This window comes from Watersipora subatra, chromosome 3 (assembly GCF_963576615.1).
Source record: "Watersipora subatra chromosome 3, tzWatSuba1.1, whole genome shotgun sequence".
Taxonomy (NCBI): domain Eukaryota; kingdom Metazoa; phylum Bryozoa; class Gymnolaemata; order Cheilostomatida; family Watersiporidae; genus Watersipora; species Watersipora subatra.
The window spans coordinates 2070590-2092025 of NC_088710.1; the positions used below are offsets into that span (position 1 = coordinate 2070590).

The 21436-nt window shown below is 37.8% G+C and overlaps 1 protein-coding gene across 1 annotated transcript; it reads left to right on the forward strand.

The window, feature by feature from the left end:
* Positions 1-3870: 3870 nt before the first annotated feature.
* On the forward strand, positions 3871-10516 carry LOC137390054 (PRL-1 phosphatase-like). Its single transcript, XM_068076296.1, has 6 exons — positions 3871-4005; positions 4436-4885; positions 5006-5098; positions 6694-6824; positions 8361-8435; positions 9607-10516. The coding sequence occupies exons 2-6, from the start codon at positions 4721-4723 to the stop codon at positions 9716-9718; spliced, it is 576 nt and encodes a 191-aa protein (XP_067932397.1). The 5' UTR covers positions 3871-4005; positions 4436-4720; the 3' UTR covers positions 9719-10516.
* The last annotated feature ends 10920 nt before the right edge of the window (positions 10517-21436 follow it).

A 21436-nucleotide genomic window follows, 5' to 3' on the forward strand; every position in this document is an offset into this window, starting at 1 on the left:
TTAGTGTTGCGCATAACTTGCCACAGCTTCTTGGTTTGCTTGGCTTTTGACTCTGAAATTAAGTTAGGAATCCAAGGTTTCCTCTTTTTATGTATCAGATTTGTCATGTAATTTCTCTGTGTTTTATATTCGTTCTATAACTGCTGACTTTTAAGTTTATCTCTTTTCCATATTTTTTAGAATTTTGCCGTCCAACCAGGGGGAGAAGTTGAGAACTTGACAAATCTGGTTTTGATTTTTAAGTGATGCAAGATAATCGAGTTCAGTTTAGAAGTAAATGAGTTAAATCTGTCTGTTTTTAATGCAAGCGCATTATTTGAGGGGCTGAGTAGTTATTCGAGGGGCTGAGTAGTTATTTGAGGGGCTGAGTAGTTATTTGAGGGGCTGAGTAGTTATTTGAGGGGCTGAGTAGTTATTTGAGGGGCTGAGTAGTTATTTGAGGGGCTGAGCAGTTATTCGAGGGGCTGAGTAGTTATTTGAGGGGCTGAGTAGTTATTCGAGGGGCTGAGTAGTTATTTGAGGGGCTGAGTAGTTATTTGAGGGGCTGAGTAGTTATTTGAGGGGCTGAGTAGTTATTTGAGGGGCTGAGTAGTTATTTGAGGGGCTGAGTAGTTATTTGAGGGGCTGAGTAGTTATTTGAGGAGCTGAGTAGTTATTTGAGGGGCTGAGTAGTTATTCGAGGGGCTGAGTAGTTATTTGAGGGGCTGAGTAGTTATTTGAGGGGCTGAGTAGTTATTTGAGGGGCTGAGTAGTTATTTGAGGGGCTGAGTAGTTATTTGAGGGGCTGAGTAGTTATTTGAGGGGCTGAGTAGTTATTTGAGGAGCTGAGTAGTTATTTGAGGGGCTGAGTAGTTATTTGAGGGGCTGAGTAGTTATTTGAGGGGCTGAGTAGTTATTTGAGGGGCTGAGTAGTTATTTGAGGGGCTGAGTAGTTATTTGAGGGGCTGAGTAGTTATTTGAGGGGCTGAGTAGTTATTTGAGGGGCTGAGTAGTTATTTGAGGGGCTGAGTAGTTATTTGAGGGGCTGAGTAGTTATTTGAGGGGCTGAGTAGTTATTTGAGGGGCTGAGTAGTAAAAGAGTTTTAAAGATTAAGTTCACATTTTGCCTCATTCATAACAAAAGGTTCGCTGATGACTAAAGTTGCTATTATTGATACCAGCTTTGATAACAATATGAAGTGTAGAATCTTCCATGGAAAGCAGCCATATTAACAGCATCATAGTTGCAAAATATTTGTGTGAAGAAAAATGACTAGTTTTGACTGTAAGATTTGTTGCTGTTTTAGTGCTGAATGCTATCCATATTTTGAGCATCTACACCAACTTATAAAAATATTAAGAAGAGTATTAAATATTAAAATATCAAGAAATACTTCCATATTCACAAATATGGAAGTATTAAGAAAAGCAGAGAGAGAAAGGAAATTACTAAAAACAATCAAAAAAGACAGGTGGAGTTTTTAGGCACATAATGTAAAAGGAGTATCGAGGAAATTTGAAGGAAGAATTGAAAAAATGGAGCAGGGGTAGACAGCGGCTGACCTACTTGAGAAGCCTAAGCAAATGAATGAAGGCTCAGCTACCAGAATAATAGAGAGCAGAGGTATCGGAGCAAGTATTATTTAAAAAACAGGGAATAGGAGGTAGTGGAGAGCCATGATCACCCACGTCTTCACAGGATATGGCATCTACAGAGAGAGATCTACTCAAAATCTTGAAGTTTTAGCCGCCCAACAAACACTGTCTTTTAAAACTCTGATCTATCAAATATGAGTGGCTTGAATAGATTTGATTAGAAAATAATGTCAAGGCTGTTGGAAATATACAAGACATTCAAATACTAAAAGCAAACATGGTATGAAAACAACCAAAGTTGTGAAAGCGCCTGCAAGAAGCGCAGTTGGTTCCTGTATAAATATAACAAACTAATATTAGCCATAGCGTCTCCATTGTTGCTCTAAGTAGCAATCACTTCAAACATTCGCCTGTTTGACTCGTCAGAAGAGCATGTCAGATGCGATAGCGAGTAAATGTCAAGGACCAATTGCTGGAGACATGGCCCAACAGTTGAAGACAAAATGTGCTATTTTCAACAAACAACCTTTAATCTCGTCAGTAGTTGAGCCATCAAGACGATTCTTATGTGTTTGAGAAACTACCACACAAACTTGATTTTCAACAGAAAGTAATTTTGTTCTTTTAAAATGACCTATGAGATTGGAAAGAAAAACACTACATAAACATCTACAAAACATATGCATGTATATCTATAAAGCATGTATATACATATGATTTATAGATGTACCGCCTTATGATACCAGAAACTCTCAATTTTCTCTTCCCTTGCCACCTTCGACCTCCGCTGTTGGCCACAGGCGTTGTGCTTACCAGCTGGCGGCTGCCTAAAGCCAGCTGGCGGCTGCCTGAAACCAGCTGGCGGCTGCCTCATCATTAAATATAGAATGATTTTTCTATTATATTTTTTTGATTCTTTGATGAAAATACAAACAAACAAATTTAAGGATTGTCTTCCCATTGTTGAGACAACTCTTTATCTTGCCTTTTACATTACATTATGATCTGTATACATGTATATACATGTACGTCATTTAATATAATGGTCATAGCGGCAAAAGAGTAGTTTGTTCAGAACATCTCATGGAAGCCACACACCTCGACGGTGAGATTCGGTTGGTGTTTGGGAAATAACTTTTATCTAAATTCTTTGAGTTTTTAGATACTCATATTACTATAATTTATATTAAAGAATAGAATATTGTTAATTTAGAGATGAAGCTGTTATATAAATCAGTATTTTGGAATTTAAAATCACAAATATTAATATATTGCATATTTATCCATACATCAATCATTAAAACATAGATGAATGCTCACAGTGAACATAAAATCAAAAATATTATTAGTCGGCTCAGATGTGAAAGCAATACGCACCAAATGTTTTGAGTGTGTGTTCTTTTTTATATTAACAACTAGACAGCATAACTATCTCAAGTATGAACAATAGACCAATATTTGACATTTTCTAAATTGCACCAGATGGATTAGAAAATTCAATTGTTTTTGGCCAACTACAACCAATGATATAAACCACCAGAATAGGCGACGGCTATCATATGGGTGGGGTTTAATGATCGAGTTCTGTTCAAATTGTGCAAGCCTGGGTTTTGAAGCTAACACAGTTCTCGCGGAGTGGTCGCGTTGCCTTATTGGAGGTTGTATATCATTGCTACCACTAAAGGTTGGAGCACCTGGTGGCGCACCATTAATTAGATTAATCTATTAAAAATTTGATGCAGTAAAACTCAAGTTGAAAAAAGTATTCAAACAGGTTGATCTCTATACACTATATCAATAAAGCAACGTTTGATTGTCAAAATGAAATGCCCGGGGAAAGTAAATGACAAACAATGTAATGCCACAGAGGGGCCACAGATCCATTTCAAATTGATTCGAGTGAAATATCCGAGTTGGTTGAGAGTTGTGCTTTCTCGCACCAATGGTATACAGCCCCCCATGGGGGGGCTGTATATCATTGCTCGCACAAAACTACGTTGATTACTTGTTTTATATTTCAATTAGTATAGCTTCAAAATAAAAGTTCAAAAATAATAGTAAACTAAAATATTAATTATAATTATGCAAACATTTCGAATTGTCAAAACTGTTATTTTGTGGATAAAGTTTCTATTGTTCACGCACGATTTACTTCATTGAGAACGATAACTACGCGACAAAAAAGCAGCAGCGTATGTTGTGAAAAGCCATCCAAGTTATCGGATATAATCGATCCTATACCGAGTTTTGGGTGGGCTTATTAAGCGTTACGAAAATCCACATGTTTGACCATTGACAACCGAGCGTCAGCCGAGTTGTCTGAAAGTAGTCACTTTTTACTTCACGCTTCGCCATACCAGTCTTTTTATCTTCTGCTCTTGTGCAGACTAGAATCATAAGCTCGCAACATAAATGTCTACTGTGAACAAGGTACGAAAAACTTTTACATGCAGCTTGTATTGAGTAGCTCAACAGGGGAGAGATTTCTACTTATCATAGTTATCATTTTGATAATTCAAATATGTCAGTTTTCCTCACGTCCCAATTACTGTTGTGTGAATGCTTTGCAGAGTTCTACGTTTAGTAAATATATAGCTCTAAAGCAATTTTACTTGTCAATATATTAGTTGCTGGTGTTGTATAATTGAACGTACGTATATTTATACAACATGGCGCGGTTGACGATTTGTCATACATGGCACTAAAATAATTACAGAAAAATGCGGGAAGGTGAGGATGAAGTTAGATGCAAGTTGTGGTATCACTACAGGAATCTCATATATATCTTATTAATGTTAGAAATGTTCGTTTTTTGAATGCGTTTTATTGAAGCACTAATATCGTTTTAATGTCTTTTTAGACTTTAGGCTCCCTTTGCTGGACTGCGTATGCGCTCGTTGGACGATTCGGCAGCAGCGGACACTGCCTAGCGCAGCACCACACCTGCTAGCATCCCCATTCAATCTGCTCTTAAATTGTACCACAAAGTAATCTTTGGGTATTTCACTCTGAAATTATTTTTGGACACAGATGGGTTAATTAGTCGTCTGCTACACGGTTTTGTGCAATACTTATCTCTCAATCGTCTAGCTGAAGTTAGGAGATTGCCTTCCTGTTTAATGCTTGGTAATATTTAAACGTCCAAATGTTGGAAAAATTAAGCTTGCGTAAGTCAGCCAACATGACAACAACTGCCACCAAACTCACTGTCAATGGTCACGCTTGTGGTGCATCTGAGATCAAATTCAAGGAAATGCGTTTTCTCATCACTGACAGACCGACTGAAGCAACACTAGATCGGTTTATTGAGGTGAGAAGTGTGAACTTTCAGACATATTTATTAATATTAATTGATATATCCCATATTTATTCTTGGCAGTTGATTTTTATGACTATTTGGTCACAAGAGACTGGGTATTTCTTTTCACAGGAACTTAACAAAAACAAAGTCAAGGAGGTTGTTCGAGTCTGCAATCCAACTTACGACTCTAACCGATTGGAAAAGCTTGGAATTCAAGTAATTGTAAGTGTAAAGCATTTCATGTTTGTTGATGAACTACCTTCCCACACTTCTACTAATACTTTTTCTGGCAGTCGGTAGGGGCGCAACTTTTGCTACAGCAATTTTGGAATTATGGCTTGAAAATCATAACTTATTCGCGACACTTATAGGATCTCAATTTGTCACTTTGGAATTCAACTAATACACAAAATATGAGTGCATAAAGTTATTTCACCATTATTAGCAATGAGCCAAAATTGTTAGCACAAATGAGATTTTATCATTGATGATCATTCCAGAATGTGCGTCAAACTCATGAGTCTGCGCAGCAGCAGCAGTTTACATATAATTGTATTGTTACATCAGATGTTATGACCAAGTTTAAGGCAAAACTGTCATTAACTAGCTGCAAACAGAAGCGAAATTTTTGTAATTGAACAGCTAATAACAAGCAACTAAACTAAGTTAGAATAATCGGGTACCTATTCTTAACATCTCCTGGAACTAGTTTCAGCTTTTATGAAAATGACAGCAGCTCAAATAAGTGACGTTATCTGAAGGTTGTCTTTTTTTCCTAGACAATGATTGGTTTAAAAATTATTGTAGTAAGATTTTGTGGAAAGACAGAACAGACATATAACACAAACTCATTATGATGATTATCAGTGCATATCAATGTTTAATCATTATTAATCAAAGTTACTACATGATAAATGTATGACAGCTTGTCACAAGTTGTCATATGAAGCAATGCTAATCTGAATAAGGTAGTAACCATTGCTAGGCCACCATTATATTATACGCATAGAGGCAACCTAACCTTGTTTCTACCTGCCACTCATCTGTGACTAGGTAGCAGGTATAGAGCGTGCTCAGCTACGGTGTTTGCGACAAACACCGTTTGCAATCAGCCAGTTGAAATATGTTGATGTGATTCATCATGATGAATACCCGTTGAGACTGGTTGAGTCTGTTTATTGAATTAGAGCGATTGCGAGAAGTGGCGTCATCTCCCTGTCTCCATTGAAGATCGGTACTGATGAATACGATGAATACGCGTTGCTTGGTAGCCGCATAATCAGTAGATCGCTGTGGTATTTTTATCGTCTGTCATCCACAATTATTTGGATATTTCAATAACAATGACTGTTTTAAATATTTGGAGTTGCCTAGGGAAAAGGCTAAAAGTGGTACTGGCATAGCGGCATTGACGCAGTACCCCCAGATTACAGGCATTTAAGTCCAACAACAACATCTCCGCTTTACTTCACTCTATTTTACGAGTATGGAAATGAGATTATATGATTCTAGTGTACATGGCAATTAAGTACACATAGCTAAGGCACAGACTATCAAGTGCCATTTTTCAAATAAGTTAACCTAGGGTGAGAATGTAGGACATTGTTAACAGGTGTATCATCAGTCTATTATAGACTATAGTTTGTATGTGTGCATGGCAAGTTTGCGAAATTGAGCCAGCATTTACAATGATGACTGCCAATTGTAGCTACAGAATTCGGGTTATAGGATCAAGGAATTGGCTAGCCTCTTGGTACGATTACATGAGATAAAAGTAGGTACAGAAGAGTAATCATTGCTGGTCATTTTTGTTACAGGACTGGTCATATGCAGATGGACAGGGTCCACCTGTAGATGTCCTCAACAAGTGGCTCGAGCTTGTCAAGAATCGGTTCCACGAGAATCCTGGTAGCTGCATTGCTGTACACTGTGTTGCAGGATTGGGCAGGTAAGTTCAACTTGCACAGACGACGTATCACTCCATGATGGATCTAGGCAGTACAAGACGAGGCCTTATGACGGCTATTGTTTGACAGATTCCTGTGCGCCAAACCGAAAGGATGTAATCATTGTTCATAACCGGTGTTTATGTAATAGTGTTTTTAACCCATCAAAAAGTACTCGACTTCTCTGTGTTATAGCTCTCCAGTCACTCAGGAAATTGTAACATTGAATTTTTAGCTATCGCAGGTTTACTCCCCAAGGGGCGGCTGCAAAGGTGATGTCTCACAGTGCTGCAGTTGATGTCGGTATGATTGGCTAATGCTTGCGGTATCCATAGTCGGTCCAGCTCTTGGCATCTTTATTTAGAATGATCTTGTATCGCTTTCATTTTATTGGCCAATTATGTTAGGGATAAGCCTTAACGATAAGTTTTGTTAATTTAGTGGACTTTCTATTCCTGCTTGGAAATGAGTATATGTAAGAGTTTTTGATTTATCATGTTTCAAAAGTGATTATAAAGATGGTCTTCAGTACGGCGTTTCCGAATAGTTGAACAAAGTTGTCTACACGGATTTCCTTCCTGGTGGCTGTCATAAAAGCTAGCTCGACAATGATGCAGTGATCTCTAGCTCCGCTCACTACTAGGATGTTGTTATAGGGACTGTCACGTAGTGACGTTGGCTGATCAAACAATGTCATCTTGCACCGCGTGCAAGAGTGTCTTAGGTCATGAAGCTAGCGAAGGTATTAGCTTCAACCGTAATGTGTTATAGTAGCCAATGTTCATCACGGCAGACTCTCACAGTATTTTCAGTTTCTAGTATGTTTGTTTATTTAGCTAGTCTTAACGTCTTCCCTTTGATGATCTTTTAAACTATCATGTGATGGCTTCATCACCTGTCTTCTCTCTCAGATTTGTTAGTACTGCCTTTCCTATAATGCACAGAGTTCTCCTGTATTGTCAACTATGACAGTTTTTTTGTCTAAAACAAGCCCTTTTGAATGAGTGATTGTGAGTTGAGCTAAAGACACTGAATTATGATGCAAATACGTTGTTAGAAAGACACCACTTGTCTTACTATATCTTCAACTTTTCTATGCATTCCCTTTTTTTCTTTAGCATTACCACCATAATGACTAGAGATTGTCTGCCTAGTAGGATTTATGCATCAACTTAAGCTCACATCTCCTGCCTACTGTTCAAAGTAGAACAGCGTTTACCAATTCGTTTTATAACTTGTCAATCAATATATCAGCCATTCCTAAAAGCAATAACCGAAGCACTAGATGATTTAAAGACCACATGATCAAAGTTAAGGGAGAACAAAGAGTGATTGTTAAAAAGACACTATAAGCCAGATAATAATATATTGAGCTTGAGCACTTGTTCTCGCGGTCAATATATTTTCCTGTCTGGACCAGCCTATACATAACAACAGGACCACCTAGTCTTTTTGTTGACTGAGAACGGTGGGTGTGGGGCTAATGCCAGCCGGCCTTGTTCTCTTTCCGACTCTCACCTATACCTCTCCTATTTTAGAGCACCTGTTCTGGTTGCCATAGCGCTCATGGAACTTGGCATGAAATTTGAAGATGCGGTCGATCTTATACGAACGTAAGTTCCGTTTTATTCTAGTCCTTGCGCGTGCTGGCACATCTCATTATCCTGTAGTTTCTGTGCCGGCTTATCAATCAGTTTTAAAGGTGTGCCACAGTCATGTCACTCAGTAGCAAGTAATGAAGAATGCTTTTTCTATGTCAAATAGCATGGTAGGTAATTCTACTCTATAATGACCACATACCTATCCAAAGATCACAGACTATGAAAATTATTATGTAACCTCTGCAATGATTGCATGTTCAACAGGCAGTTACGAATGAGGGCTTACATCATGAGCTCTGTTTATATTTTTTGGAGCCATTGGTGACCAACGGTGAGAAAACTGATTGATTGCGTCGACCCTGTGTAACAGCTGGAATTTCCTTACCCTGTCAATGACTAATTGAAATTTGTGTATTTCCCATTGTGAGGCAGCTCATTGATCATATAGATTGTAAGCACTCCATTGCCTTCATTCTCTATTGCCTTCGCTGAACATTTATATTCTAGGTTCACTTGTCAGGCTATTGGGAGTGTTCACTAATTCACTATAATGCTAATGCACTCTTTTACCTTCCAGTAATGATTAGCTCCCGGTCTTACATTATGCCACTATGATGGTGCCCAACTAGATTTCTGTATCGACATAAACTAGACCCTAACTGTCGGATTTTATTAGCTACTGAAACATATGTTGTTTTCTTGAGGATTGCAAGTTCATGTATATACGATGTGCCAGTTAGTCTAAGCACCAAATCCACTAAAAGAGTTTAGCCCAGGTTGATAACCTCGCATGTGAGTCACTAGGCTGTTTGACCCAATTAATGGTCCATTTGCGGTTAGGTGTTAGTGACAGTAGGCTTGCCTAGCGCTGACAAATTTCTTGGCATAGGAAAGGTCGCTGTAGTCATACAGCCATACATAATGTCTGTAGATACCGCGACTAACTTTTGGGTTTGTACTTGCAATTTACAATTGTGTCCAAGTAAATAGTTTGTGGATTACAGTTGACGCAAACTTAAATACCACTTACTAGTAGATCTTTAGTTATACATCTATCTTGGTTGCTAGCACTTATAAATGTATACTACTCATTATCTGTTGTACAGTGCATAGCGCAACTTCAGTTTCACGCAGCACTTGAACCATTACCAGGTGATAATCTAGCCTTTGGTCTATATTTCAGAAAAAGGCGCGGTGCCATAAGCCAAAGACAGCTAGACTATCTCGAGCACTACCGGGCCAAGTCGAGGCTTGCCAGCGCCAAGCAGAAGGAAAATTTGTGCTCAATTCAGTGACATATGTGGCTATGGCGTGAATGACAGCGGTGTGTCTCCGGAAAACACATCACACCATTTCCAGTCTTATGTTCCCAAGTTTAAGTTTTCCTTCATTTGACTCTATGATGAATCTTATGTTTTTCCTCTTATTAAAACAGCCTAATAACTCTATGATACCGTAGACAGACAGCTTTCATCGGAGTGAAGATGTTTACACTGTGGTGCTACCGCTACTCCCATTTATCTCAGCTGTATCACAACATCGAGTCATCTTTCTTGTTGCCCATATCTATCCTATGTTCTAGGTTACTCTATTCTTGACAGACCCCAGCTATAGTATTCTCTTATTGAATATTAGATACGGTATTTAGTTGAATGTTTGATTTGTATAATGATATGGTTTTTGCCAATGAAATATTTTGCTTTTTCAAGTTGGTTCCTTCTCATAAACTATCATTTTGGCTTGAATTATTCTCGAGGTTTTGTAAACTTTGACTTCTGTCAGAGAACAAGTTCTATTATGACTAATCTCACGTATGAAAGAGATGCTTCTAACCTTTGTTGTCGGGTTTAACATTGTGATTTTCCAGATCCCTTTTATTTACTTATCATAAAAATAGCTTGGCGTCTTCCATAGTTTGCATAGCTATCATTTCAACTCTATGTTTTAAGATTCCCAAATATTTTCATTTGTATGACAGGGTTGAGGTTTCCTGCTACTAACATTTGTTTTCTTTGAAAAAATAATTCATTAAGTTGCTATGATAATCCATAATCAAATTTAACTTGACGCATGAATAAAAATCTGACAGCATCTCTTCTCCAACATTTCTCTTCCTATGTCTAAATACTGACAGTGTGTTGTCTTGCATGTGCTAATGTAAACAGCTTACATGATCACCGATTGATGACAGTCGGTAATAACTACGCCCTTGGCAAGGATTGCTTCCTAGCATTTCTGTCTTCGCTTAGTATCTATCAAAACATGCTTAGTGCAGGCTCGCTGTTTGTTTAATCATGTGCGTGCGCAAGGTCAGGCCACGCAAGCAAAACAAAGACAAGAATGCTACAGTAAATAAATTTTTCTGTGTTACTTGATCTTGTGGGTTGATGAAATGAAAAGCGTGAGCATTGTAGTTATTCATTTTACGTCTACCTGCACCAAATCGGCCAAGTTACACCCATGAGCTTTGTCTTACAATGACAACAGGTATCATAATAATGCTCGTGTAATAAATTAGTGAAATTTGTCACCTCTTGAGAAATAGATTTTAATGCTCATAAGCAAAATTGTTTCATATCACCATAGTGCGAGAACTGTTGAGCATGAGAGCATGTTTATAAGAGCCAGGCGGTGACTTAGCCATGCAAGAAAACACGCCTTACTAAACATTCGTGTTGTAGCAAGAGTCTTCCAGCTTGTGGATAAATGCCAAATCATAAAAAAGCAGACATGAGGCTGCTTGATTAGATAATCTATGTTAGATAGATTCTGAAAAGGATAACTGGTCTGTGTAGAAAATTTGTTGCTGTAATCCAACAACAAAACGTGTTTCATACCACGTGTCAGAATCATCAAGCCTAAAGGTACAAGCGTGATTAAGCACGCTACGGTAACGATCATCTGCTGTTTATTTTAATAATAGATTGGGTGGTAGTGTTCTGTCACAACATGCTGTAATTCAAATTATACCAAGTCCAGTTTGCTGACAGACGGGTCAGCTTGTTTGAGGCTGCACATTCTATAAACTTAATGAAACTTTATGAAACTATAAAAAAAGTGCTGCACTGTAATATAGATTAAACACCTAACATTTTGAGCATGATCGATTGCAAGTTGGCAGCAATGACACATGTCAGTAGGTCAAATCCTGTTAGCATAGCAAGCAAGTCTCCCTTACTCGTGTCAGTGACACCAGAGAAATGAGATTGTGCTCTGAAAAAAAGTTCAAACCTATAAAGAGTAACATACCTAATGTCAAAATAAATTTGTACAGTAATTATCATTTCACAGGAAACAAAATAAGAAATTGCCTTCTCATTTTACTGGAACAGTTGCATACTTTCGGAATTCATCATGCTATTCACACAACAAAATATGTCAAAGCCTTTGGTCTTGCACTGCGCTTATTACCTTTAAAGGTTCACTTGCAATAAAATTCACATTACAGTTATTATTACAGTTATTTGATATGAAAAGATTCACCATGTCTTACTCTGTTGTAGGTGCCAAATATGTGGGAATGTGATTACAAGCTCTTAAAAGCTCAAAAACGAACAGTTAATCGCAGCCATCACGTAACCGCCGTAGTTTGGATGCGCTTTCCAAAACGACTCAAATGGGATGTACTTGTTACAGGATGGTTTCTGTTTACACTTTCATGCAATCTCATTTGTCAAAATATTTTCACAAATATATTTCACGCATTCAATAAAACCATGTCTATTGTTCTTACGCGTCTGTTTTATCGTCATTGTAATGCTGTCACTTTTAGCACTGATATCTTACAACTTACCGTCAAAAATCGTTAAACTTTTCAACCTTAGCTCGAATGAGTACATATCATTGTCTGATAATCATGGCGAGCCTGTTGGTTACCTGTGATAATCGAAAAGTGCTGCAAAAATTATTTTCGAAGTATTGGGTCACATGATCAGATTAAGACTTGACAATTAGTCCAAGCCGAAACAAAACTGTAAAGTAGCGAGCATCTATATTTGATACGGGTCTTCGGTAAAACCCGAAGTGTCAGTCATAAACTAGTGCTACAATAAGTTTTATATTGAGCTTTTTATTGGCCTTTCAATTTCAGTGAGAACATCACGTGACAAGACGATAGCCAAACTGTAATGAATACGTCAAATAAATAAAGAGATTCCAATCTATGGCGGTTTTTCGTTTTTGAGCGTTTATGAGCTTGTAATCACATTTCCACGTGTTTGGCACCTACAACACAACAGAGTAAGACATGGTGAATTTTTTGATACCAAATAACTGTAATGTGAATTTTGATGCAAGTCAACCTTTAAACAATTCAGGAGTTGAAGAATTCTCCTAGAGCTTGTGTAGGGGTATGTTAGATTTACTTCAGCACAGTTGAGGAGTTCTCCTAGACCTTACATGTTGGGATATGTTAGATTTACTTCAGCACAGTTGAGGAGTTCTCCTAGAGCTTACTTGTTGGGATATGTTAGATTTACTTCAGTACAGTTGAGGAGTTCTCCTAGAGCTTACTTGTTGGGGTATGCTAGATTTACTTCAGTACAGTTGAGGAGTTCTCCTAGAGCTTACTTGTTGGGGTATGTTATATTTACTTCAGCGCAGTTGAGGAGTTCTCCAAGAGCTTACTTGTTGGGGTATGTTAGATTTACTTCAGCGCAGTTGAGGAGTTCTCCAAGAGCTTACTTGTTGGGGTATGTTAGATTTACTTCAGCGCAGTTGAGGAGTTCTCCAAGAGCTTACTTGTTGGGGTATGTTAGATTTACTTCAGTACAGTTGAGGAGTTCTCCAAGAGCTTACTTGTTGGGGTATGTTAGATTTACTTCAGCGCAGTTGAGGAGTTCTCCTAGAGCTTGTTGGGGTATGTTAGATTTACTTCAGCACAGTTGAGGAGTTGTAGAGTTAGTAGGGCTAGTAAAGAGATGCATAAAATAATTCATATGAAGTTGATAGTCGGAAGAAGCTGTGCGCTCTTCAATCAGAGTAAAAAAGCAAGTGTTTTGTTTAAACAGTAGACTACTTGTTTCAAGTAAAGATTGCTTGGATTATTTCAGCAATTCTCTTAAGAGTTATGCCTACCGACAATCAAAAAGACTGCTTATTACCAAATAATATAAACTCTTTGTCATCGCAAATTAAACATGATAAAATACTTCTGAACAAACAATAAAAATAAAATCATGCAATTAAATATCTGACAATTGGATAGCCTTGTGGAAGGCCTCTGTATTCACTACTTACGATCTGCATCTTCATCCAGGTCATTGATAAAGTTGGCCCAATTCCTAAAATGTCAGCCAGGGTTGATCACTTGGCAGCCAACTCTAGCCAGGCTACACGGCATACACAGCTTCAACTTACCGTAAACAAACAACTCTAAAAATCTTTTCTTGCCAATAGGTTGTTGGTTTTAGTTGATTGTATTCTATGTAAATATCTACTTGCTGTCTCAAGAAATCAAGGAAAGCCTAGACTCTGCTGTAAAGATGGAGCTAAGAGGAATTTAAAACGGAGGCAGATCAATACAAACTCATGGCAGATGCTTGTAACTGAGGTGATTGTAGATCTGCTATAATACGTAAGCCTCAACCATAGGCAGACAGACTTAGTCGTCTCGACTGACTTTGTGAGAGATAGAGAGATAGCGATAGAGACAGCAATAGTGAGAGACTCGCTGCCTATCTTAGACAGTATCACTAGTGACATTTTCTTCAAACGATGATCAGATTTTTTTCTAGGATGATCTGAGCTAGGAGGGTTCCATAATCTGTCTTTCAAGTGCTCTAAAATAATTATTATTCTCTCATAAGCTAATATGGACAGCTCTATAGATATATGGACCTCACTTACTTTTCCTTTCAGAATGGGCAGACAGGCATGTGAAGAGAAACAAACATGCAAGTAGTGGTCATGCTCAATAGTTGAGGGCATGTAAAATCTTTGACCTTACATCCTTTTTGCTCTTACTGTTGATGGTGAAATAATTTTTGCTGTTAACTTAGGACTATGATGTAATGCGATGAAAGCAGGCAACGTCAGCATATATTGTTGCATCAGCGATACACCACCTGCTGCCAGTAAACAATCTTAAAATCACATCTGAGCTGTTATAACCTCAGCTGTCTCGTGTTACTAATCGAGGACGTTTGAGGAGGGAGACAGTGACAAAAAAAAGATGGATGGAGAAAAAATGATAAAAAGTGAACATTCTGATTAGGTAGCCAGACCTACCAGATAAAAAACCATATCATGTATACCACAAACTTGTTTTAATCACAGAACAGTTAAATAGTTGACATAATAACACTTTTAAACTGTTACATCACCAGAATTTAAATAAAACAATCGTGATAACAATCTATTATAATATTTTAAGACTTGCTCAAGCCGGTATGTAAGGTACAATGAATATGCTTTCTCCAAGCTGTTCACACCCGTACACACAATTGAGAATGCATTAGCACCCCATATAATAACTCATTCGCTAGTTGTCACAGTAACAGCTGTCAGACAGACAACGCCACCATTTTCTCTGAGACTAAAGGTTTAATGCTCTTAATACTTATCAGAAGCATTCTAACACATCTATAAATATAAATCAACACCAGTCACTTCTGACATTAAATATTCATATATTTAAACTGAGGCGACATATTCACAAAGAAAAGTCATCCGATGATACGTCCCATCCCAAAAATAGTTACTATATATAACACACAAGGGAAGAGGGGGAAGAAAGGGAGTGGTGTATGGTGGATGTGCACTAGTCGGCAACCAACGCACCGCCATCGTTAGTATTTCCTTTAATGATGAGTACTTCCCTTTAGTATGGCATCTTTAGTGAGTTTTTAATCAGGAATAAAACTGTAGGTTTTTTGTTGTTCAACAAATCTAAAATATTTGTCAATTACAAACAGTGTAGTTTGTCTTTGGTGAGAAGCATTATTTTAGAAATACTCTTTAAATTAAAATAATCGTTTAATGTTTTCAATGGTGTTCAAAGGTTTTTATTGCGTGTAGTTTATTACATTACTTGAAATGATTGCATAGCTGTGCTCTTACGGTTACGATTACCTGGTACAGTATTTGTATTCATCGCTTATACAGAAATACTAATAGGGCATCCAATAAGTGAACAGTTATAAACTAGACTGTTCACCAGTCTTTAGAAGTCAGCGATTAACAAGAGTCAATTTATTAGCTTTCAAGAACAACCGTGGTTCAGTGGCCTGATACACGATCTGTTTTGAGTCGAACAAGAAAAATTGGTAGTGTTAGTAAGGGCATCCAACCACAATCGCTCCTGTGATGCATTAAACTCTTTAGAACCTACACAAAAAAGCCCCAGGTGGTTTTCTCACAGGAGTATTTGGATATAATCAGTCCATGAGTTTACTAGCTTTTGAAGAATCTTGAACAGCTTTTTTAAAGATGAAAAACTGTCGCAACAACGTTTGACATTAATACCAACACCTGACTGTCTAACAGTGCTGTGAGAGTCTATCGAGTATAGTAATTATCTGCATAAATATTCCGAACTACGGCAAGGAGATTGACTGGTACAGGTGGTAGTGGGCCGGGTGGCTAACATGATGGCTAACCCGCTGGTTGTGGGTTTGAGTTCCATATGAAGCAATCTTCTTTCTCAACTCAAACCGTGGCTATGGATTAACATGGATCTTATTATAGTAAATATTTCATCTCTATCTATATATATAAATCTCAGAGTTTGTGTGTTACTCTGTGATTCTGTACTTCGGTTGGTCCAGCCATAGCTATTAAAATATTGGCATGAAGAATCCGTATCACAGAAGGTTCGATCCTGGAACCTTCTGTTCACCAGGCAAATACCTTACCAATTAGGCTGCGCGAGGTACATGGATTCATTGGGCAATACATCGCCACGTTAGTGAAAATACGCTATATGGCGTATTATACGTCGTAATATGGCGTATTACGACGTATTACGTTCCACTACATGGCGTAACGTATTTTTATGCTTGCTCTCATGGCTCTTATTAGTAAGCTTACTCAAATGAGCCATTGACAGTATGCCAAGCTAATGGCAAGCGGCACACAACTACATTACCTCTCACTGTTTATAGGCCGATTTTAATTCCCATGCAACGCCGGACGTTCGTTTTGACGTAAATTAATTTGTACTTAAATTTCAACTGGCCGACAGAGAAACTTGTAATTTTATTGTGCAATCTTTAATGTGACAAATTTTTGTAAGGGCATGTCCAACAGCTAAGTCTATGAAGGTAAATTCTGCTAATTGTTTATTGTTTGATTTATTTGTTAATTTATTGTTTATAAAATTGAAACTTGGAAGTTCTAGTTGACAAAACCATATGTTATTCATTTAAAGTGAAGTGGTGGACCATCAAGTAATAGGCCCTATGTGTTATCTACCTGAACAATGCAAGTGTAGTTGCCAGAGATGTAGTGGTAAAATCTCTATGTAATTCATTTGGAAAGGATAATGCATCCTAGTCTCATTGCCAGGTGGCAATTTTCACTGCAGCGCAATGCATGAGGACAAGGTTTGCGAAGATAGGTTTAAGAAATGGTGGTATTGAAGACTAGGTTCCAAACCAACCTGGGACAATTTATCGAGTTACCACATGGAAACCAAACCAAAGACTCTTTTGTCGGAAGAGAGCTTTGAAAGAATAGGCAGAAGAGTAAAAGCTTGCAGCTGAACAGCTTGAGCCACGCTCAATTTAATTAAACTGAAACTGAAGTTTGATTGGCCACACCATTAGCAATATTTAATTCACTTTTTCATAAATGACTAGGTAGTTTAATTGTGACTCAAAATGTAATGAAACATAAAATGATTGTTATTTTTCCGAGTTTGGTTTTGAACTGTAGGCTGTTCTTTACCAGCTTCAGTTGTTAACTCTGAATTGAAGACATCAATCTTTGGACTCATCGCTGAGTGACTGAGCCTTTAGAGAGTAATGGCGAAGGATCCTAAACAGGATCAGTTATAAGATCTCCAAATACAAATGAAATGCTGTGGAAATGTTCTAAGCTTCTAGCCAAGTATCAATGAAAAGTTTAACATTTTGAACTAGAATTGGTTGGGTGCTCGACATTTTTAGTATTTTAAGTTAGTACGTGAAAAACATAAAGTATGTAGCTCTGAGGTTAGATTCAAAAAATGCAGCAAAAGGTTGTGATTAATCCCAACCAGTGTATATCAGTGAAGGTGAGCCCTTCACAGACACTGATGGGGAAGGTGAATTCTTCGCATATACCCAAGATCTCCTTTTCATATATGCATCCGTTTCAACAGAGGTGGAACGAGACAGGTTTTTTAAGTTCGAGACGAGACTCGAGACACTGTCTTGTAAAAATTCGAGACTCGAGACAAGAGACAGTAAAATAATGAGCATTTGGTGATGATTTCACTACACAAGTACTAGCTACTTGGTATATATAAAATTAATAAAACTATTTTTAAATTGAATTTTCGCCTGGTGTAAACGATTTAAATACAACATTTTAATAGTGATATGCATGTAGTTTTTGTAAACAAAAATGACACAAACAGCTCTAAAATACCGAAGTTATATATTCTAAGAATTTTGAGCTTGATTGATCATAATTATTATAAACATATTGCTTTGTACATGTATATTTTTACCATCTATTGAATAGTTCTTACTTTTTAATGTAATGAAACCGATAGCCGTCGCTCTACAAAGAAATACCGCAACTAAAAGAACACACGATAATACTTTCATTCTTATCGTTTCATTAATGTTAAGTGTTGTTTGTGTATTAACTGTAGTATGTGAATTATATTTAAATTGTACTCATGAAATTATATTAATTACTGTATACATGCACATGTATATTCTTATATTGAGCTAACAAAACGTCATTGTTAACCGAACACGGACTATGGTCGACACGGCCTTTCGTTCGTTTCTCCGTGTCCGGGCAAGTTTTACCCGCGATTGGTAGTATATACGTAAAAAAGGGCCGAATCTTATGAAGGGCAGTTGGTGTTTAGACACGATACGATAAAATACAGACATTTTACCCGCAAATGTCTTATTTATTAAATTGGATTATCCGAAGAGTAATTAGATATGACCCGGTATCTGTTTTAAGGACACAGAACCGAACTAAAATATAACAGGGCCGTTGTCCGGACTACACGATTAGACTCAGTGGCCAACATAATCAATAGCAACAGGTAGTAACGGACCGGGTATAACTTTAAAGGCAGTTGCCCGCAATCCATTACAATATATGGAGTTGTCGCTACCGTAAGAAGCCATGTTTTAACAACCGTGCGCAGGCGCTTTAGTTCTATTTCCTGTCTTGAGTTTGGCAATAGTTAAGTCGAGACCGATACGAGACAGGTCGATACTCGAGACGTCTCGTGTCTCGTTCCACCTCTACGTATCAAGCCTGATAAACAGACGAATCTAGCACAAAACAGACCAGATGAAAACATTGCCAATGACTTTGCTACTAATGCTATCAGATTGGGTCTTGACAGAACTGACTTAATGAATAGGCCAATGTCATTAAACTTAGGCCTCAATAAGAGTACATGTAGTAGAACGGAGGTGGTTACAAAAAGGGGACAAGAGACAACGTAAGAGGCTACATAAAAGAGTACAAAAAGTAGCTACTGGTCTCTCAATTTATCTAATAGTTTGAACTGTTGAAATTGTTAGATTAAATTTGCTAGAATGGTAAAAGTATGCTATTGTATGTACACATATGCAAAGGTGGCTAACTCACCCCCTCATAGAGGCATGGAAGTTTGAGATAGAGACTGCACACTTAAGGCAGCTCTATGTGAAACCCTCTGTTTGTGACAGCCAAAAAGAACTGACTGGTGACAGCCCTAGAGGCTAGTTGAGGCCAAGTTTTATGTTAGCAGGAGACATAGCGAAAGACTAAAATTTGTGTGAGGTAATTGTTAAAAAATACAGTATGTCCAGTGAGAAGCCTTAGCTAATGAACTAAGGTTTAAGGCTATTAGTAGAAACTGCTTTGCAATGTGGATCAAGGATAACTAGAAAGTTCCTTCAGTCTTACAGAGTTAATGTCTTTAACCACAACAACAATTTGGGTTATCATTGCAATTGTTCAGGCTACTAAGTACTACACTACACTAAAAGTTAGTAAGTGAACCCAGTGAGAGAGCCTACTGACACGTAGGTGAGATTTTTTTGTTTTGGGAATAGAAATAGCGGATGCTCTGAAGAAAAAATTTAAAAATGTGACAGGAGCTTTTAAGTGCACTCTCACAGATGGCCACATCTAATGTCATTCACCTGACTTAATGACCGTCACTAAGAACCAATGGCTTACACCAAGGCCTGTGTCAGACAGAACAAGCCTGTCATTAAATCGAACGTGAACATTTGATGAAGTTTTCATTTTTAACACTTAACGGGTCACCATTATTGACATCAAAAAGTATTTCGCTATTTTATAACAGTCATAGACAAAACCTATTCCTATAAATAAACAGCTGATGACAGACAAGGATAAAAAAGTAATCACTCACTATTTACAGAAAGTCTAGCTAAGACAGAGGTTGTCAATAAACTAAAAACTAAGCTTTATCACTACCCCTTCAAAACATTTCTATGTTCATAATCATTAGGACAAGATTGAATCAGTCAATGTTGGAGAATGCATGAAGTAGACATCGCTAGATAATTGAGCATGGGAACTAGCATAATGAAATGATCTCTTAACTTGCCTATCAGCAGCAACTGACAAGGTTCAAAATTAGTTCTCCCTCATCTCCTATCAGGTTGCGCGATGAAGGTTTCAATTGCTATATCTCTGTTTACCGCTCTGTCTATACTCCTAGCTTGGGGTGAAGCCGCCGTCATTGGTGAATTCTATGACTTACCTGAATATGAAAGGAGGATTTCAACGCTTATTCAGCAACAACTTGTCGAGTGCCCGGATTCCATTATTACAAAACGAGGGGTGCCAGAGGACAGCTTGCTTCGCCTCGAAATTGCGAACAAAACCTATTATTCTTTGCTAGAAGAACTTGATAACTGCATCAAAGACCGATGTCGCACTGCTACAAACCTTACAGAGTTCTGGAGAATAGACCATGCTGGCAGTGATATCAAGCCTGGAGGTTCACATTCTAACAATGGCTGGAACTGTGACATGCATAAGGATTTGCAGTGGTTTAGATTCTCAGGAGCAGCTGGTGAGTATAACCTCTAAACTTATAAAACATAGTGCAGACATAGACATAGCCTTCAAAGTAGCAAAATCAGAGTTAGTTCCATGTAAACCACCTCGTCATGGGACAAGTTGTAAAGGGAACTACATAAGACAGAAATGTGACCGTGCTCAAGCCCTTTTAAAACATCAGAGGCACTGAAACAGTGAGAGCTTCCTTGTCATCTATAAAATAAAAATGAATGCTTCTACATAATTCTAAACTGGCTATTTTATGATGCAAGTCAAGATAACTCCCAGTATTCTGTTAACCACTTGATTATTGTAGGACACAAGTTGTTGAACACGTGTCCAAATGGAAATAGTTGTGGTACGAAGTACTCCTTCTGGTCTGATGATGCTAGCCCTACAGCGGTTGGACAGCCAATCACTATAAAGATTTATGGATCAGGAGCACCGAATTACAGCTGCAAATACTTCCAAAACCAAATGAAAGTGATGAGATGTTCAAACCGTGAAGATGACCTTATCTACAAGTTCAGTGGCAAATATTTGTCTCTCTGTAGGTATGGTTTTTGTGGTATGATCTGATGTAATAATGGGGAGATGAATATTGAATGATAAATACATGTTAAGGTTACCTCCCTGATATGCCATCTCCCAATAGCTGTCAACATTGGCATGTCCTTCACCAATTTTCCGCATTCACACAACTTCAAACTGCATCCTCTATCCGCATCGGACAAGATTAATTCATTTATTTTCTATGTACAAGTCTTACACCTTATGATGCAAGTGATAAATACATATATCTGATATCAACGAAA

Bases quoted from the DNA above. Each gene is read 5' to 3' on its own strand.
- LOC137390054 (XM_068076296.1), top strand. From the start codon at position 4,721: ATGTTGGAAAAATTAAGCTTGCGTAAGTCAGCCAACATGACAACAACT. The intron at 4,886-5,005 runs GTGAGAAGTGTG...TTCTTTTCACAG, and splicing joins CACTAGATCGGTTTATTGAG to GAACTTAACAAAAACAAAGT. The intron at 5,099-6,693 runs GTAAGTGTAAAG...TTTTTGTTACAG, and splicing joins AGCTTGGAATTCAAGTAATT to GACTGGTCATATGCAGATGG.